This window comes from Nematolebias whitei, chromosome 1, assembly GCF_014905685.2.
Source record: "Nematolebias whitei isolate Nwh7 chromosome 1, NemWhi1, whole genome shotgun sequence".
NCBI classification, from domain to species: Eukaryota; Metazoa; Chordata; class Actinopteri; order Cyprinodontiformes; family Rivulidae; genus Nematolebias; species Nematolebias whitei.
The window spans coordinates 46,895,568-46,898,914 of NC_056498.1; the positions used below are offsets into that span (position 1 = coordinate 46,895,568).

General features: G+C 44.3%; 1 protein-coding gene across 1 annotated transcript in view; it reads right to left on the reverse strand.

The window, feature by feature from the left end:
• Window positions 1-2,822, reverse strand: part of cdh23 (cadherin-related 23) — a 275,500-nt gene extending 272,678 nt beyond the window's left edge. The window contains exons 1-2 of the mRNA XM_037677972.1: window positions 2,738-2,822; window positions 235-309 (exon numbers count right to left, since the gene is read on the reverse strand). Coding sequence (XP_037533900.1) covers window positions 235-309; window positions 2,738-2,822 — 160 coding nt within the window. The remainder of the gene's footprint in view (window positions 1-234; window positions 310-2,737) is intronic.
• Between the last annotated feature and the right edge of the window lie 525 nt (window positions 2,823-3,347).

A 3,347-nucleotide genomic window follows, 5' to 3' on the forward strand; every position in this document is an offset into this window, starting at 1 on the left:
ACTGCATGTGGACCATAGAAACTGCATGTGGACCATAGAAACTGCATTTGGACCACAGAAACTTCAGACATTCTTTGTTTGCGTCCCCTTCCTGTCGTCCCAAACCTGCGGCAGTTGGAGCAGATGGCTGCTCATTCTGAGCCCAGTTCTGGTTCTGCTGGAGTTGATTCCACTGCTGCTCCTCCTTTAGCCCACAAACACACGTGATGCACCGAGGTGCCACCGGGGACTCACCTATAGGCAGGTCTTCATAGATGAGGAGGTACGTTGAGAAGAAGTAGTTTGTGAAGCTCGGAGGCTGATTGTAGCCTGTGGACAAAATAAAATACGTTAGAGTCGAACACTCAGGAAGTGCAGTCTGCTCCGTGCCTACAATGAAACTGGCTCAGTCTGATCCGCTCTCTGTGCGGTCACATCATGAGGTTGGTTGTGTGCGTGGATCTTGTGAACATGTGCTTCCAGTAGGACATGAAACAAGCTCTTCTTTTTGTTTTTCAGAAGATTAGGGTCGAAATAATCAGCAGCGCTCTGCGGTGGACAGCAGAAGCTGACGAGGGGCAGCCTGAATCAGCCTCGCTGCTGCGCACACTGAATCGCTGCTGTGAAAGCAGAAGCTTTTGAGCTGTCATGTGCCCGTCTGAGCGGAATAAGATGCTCATTTCTCACTTGTCAGCAAGGCTCCGAAGTGCAAAGAACACGGAGTGTGCTCTGTCGGACGGACAGCGGCGAGAGAGCGGGTTAATGAGCGACTGTCTGCCCCTGCGGCTTAATTACAGCAAGTCACCGTAATTTAGAGGGGAAGGCAGATGAATTACAGCAAAACAATAATCATCAAATTCAATTTGCTTGATCAGAAAGGCAACGCTTGAGACGGGAGCAAGGTCAGCGAGCGAACGAGTTGGACCCGAGATGGTGGGGAAGCAGCTCAGGTGGTCTGCGAAAGGTGAGCGGCTGCAGGACGACAAGGAAGGAAAGCCTGGATAAAGTGGTCGGGCTTGATGGAAACAGATTGTGACGGCGAGTTAATAACTTCCTTTCACTGCTTCAGTCTGCGTGTGGTTGAAGATGTCTCCTGTCCGTCTGCATGAAACGAACATCACGAGTGTCTTGAAACACACCCAGCTCCTGTCGCTCTGCACGGCTCCTTCACAACAAGAGGACAACCGACACGGACGTAGGTCAACCGAGATGAACAACATGTCCCCTGTTGCTGAGGAGTCTGAAGAGCGAATGCTTGTATTTTTGGAGATAAGTGTTTTTCTGGACTGGAACTGAACAGAGAATGAAGTAAACCTAAATGTTTTTGATGCGAGACATTCAAGTGGGGAGGAGTGACACTGTGCTGTGTAAAAGAACAGAGAGTTTTTCTGCTTGTCTGAGGCAGTGCAGTGTGTACAGACAGCTATCCACCACCAGGTGCACTGGAGGAGCCAGGGGGTGGCCAATGGGGGCATTGTCCACCAAAGATTGCCACCCCAGTCATTTGAGGAAACTATATTGTATTTTCCGCCATATACATCTCTCCGCCCTATAAGTCGCATTAGTCCAAATACAGTATGTCTAATAAAGTGGAAAAATACATAAATATGTCGCTTCGCTGTATACATCGCATCTATTACGCGTCACCGTAGACGACCCGGAAATGTGCCAAAAATCAATGGGCTGCCAAATGGCGGCCATGAGAGCGCGTACGAGAGGACTTTAACAAGAATTTAACAAGATTAACACTTAAAAACAATTATAGCAAAGGTGTGTCTCAGTTTCACGTTTGCTTAAAAAAAAAAAAAAGCACTTTAATGGTCAAATTAGCTGCATTTCACCAGGGTGGTGCAGCTGTTTCGACGGGTGGTCCAAGCAGCGAGCAGAATGAAGGTGGGGAGGCTATGGCAGGCGATGGAGTCATTAAAAGCTGGTGAACATTCTCAGTCATCCAGGACATGGTCAATTAATTTTTTTTTTTTTTTTTTAAGTATAAAGTATAGTATAATAAATAAAGTCCAGTTGTTTTGGTCTTGAACTTTTTTTGAATTTGTCATTATAGCCACGTTTACCTATTACATGATACAACAGCATGCCTTACTGCTACTACTACTCTGCTTCCATCAAGTGGCTGAAAGTGGTACTGCTCAATTTTTTCTTTTCAGTCAGAATGAATGAAAACGGTCATATCTCAGCCAAAATTTGGTTTATAAATATAGGGGGGGGGGGGGGGGGATCCATAAATATGTCGCTTCGGCCTATAAGTTGCAGGGCATGCAGATTATGCAAAAAAGTGTGAATTATAGATGGAAAATACAGTAATTTTAAAACTAGAAAGTGTCAGTGTTTTTCAATTAGAAAAATGGCATCTTTGTCAATTACATCACCATGGTAACTGGAAATGACAATAAAAGTAACAGCAAACAACACAGTGTCGATACGGTCAATTTGATGCAACATTTGGAGTGTGGGGGGGGGGGGGGGACTCTGCGGGTTTGGCCCACATTACAGTTGATAGAAGAGAAAGACCCTTTCACAACAATTTTCAATACCTCAAAAACCATTTATTAAAAAAAAGAAAAATCATTTTCTACAGTCGACATCTGAGAAGAAACCCGAACAAAACCAGACGGATGAACTTTAACAAGAATTTACGATCACTGTGTGAACTGAGCAACCTGAGCACGCGTTCTTCTCCGGACTCGAAATGAACGTCCAACATTTGAAATGAACACTTTTCCCCGTCTGGAGGACTCACCTTCACAGAATGAGTGGAGGAGGAGGAAGGGAAGGAAAAGCCTCAACGCCGCCATCTTACCTCCTGAACCCACGCTCCAAATCATCATCGACGCCTGACAGAAACACAAACACAAGGAAAACCTTTACTGCTGCTCACTTTCACAGTTGCACACTGGATGATTCCACTCACTTCCTGTGTGCACAGGAAGTCTTGACTATCAGTGAATACGCAGGAATTAAAGCTTGACCTGCCGTGCCACAAACGCACAAATTGTAGAGTGAAATTCACAGAAATACTGTTTACAGTGTTGCTACAATAATTACCGTATTTTTCGGACGCACCAGATTACAATGTCAATTTTGAGAAAATTAAAGGATTTTAAGTGCAACTTAAAGTTAAAAAAAATATATAGTACTGTGACGTTATTTGAGGAAGAACTCAACTAAAACAGCTTTAAATATGAAAAGTCATGAAATAAAAATCCAACATAGAAATGTTCAGTTCTTTTGCAGCTCCAGACTAAAATTCAAACATAACCGTTTATTTTGAAGTGAAAATGCACTTTAATTGCTTAAACTGACCCTGCTGCTGCCTGTAGCTTAAAATGGTCACCAAGGCAGCCACACAG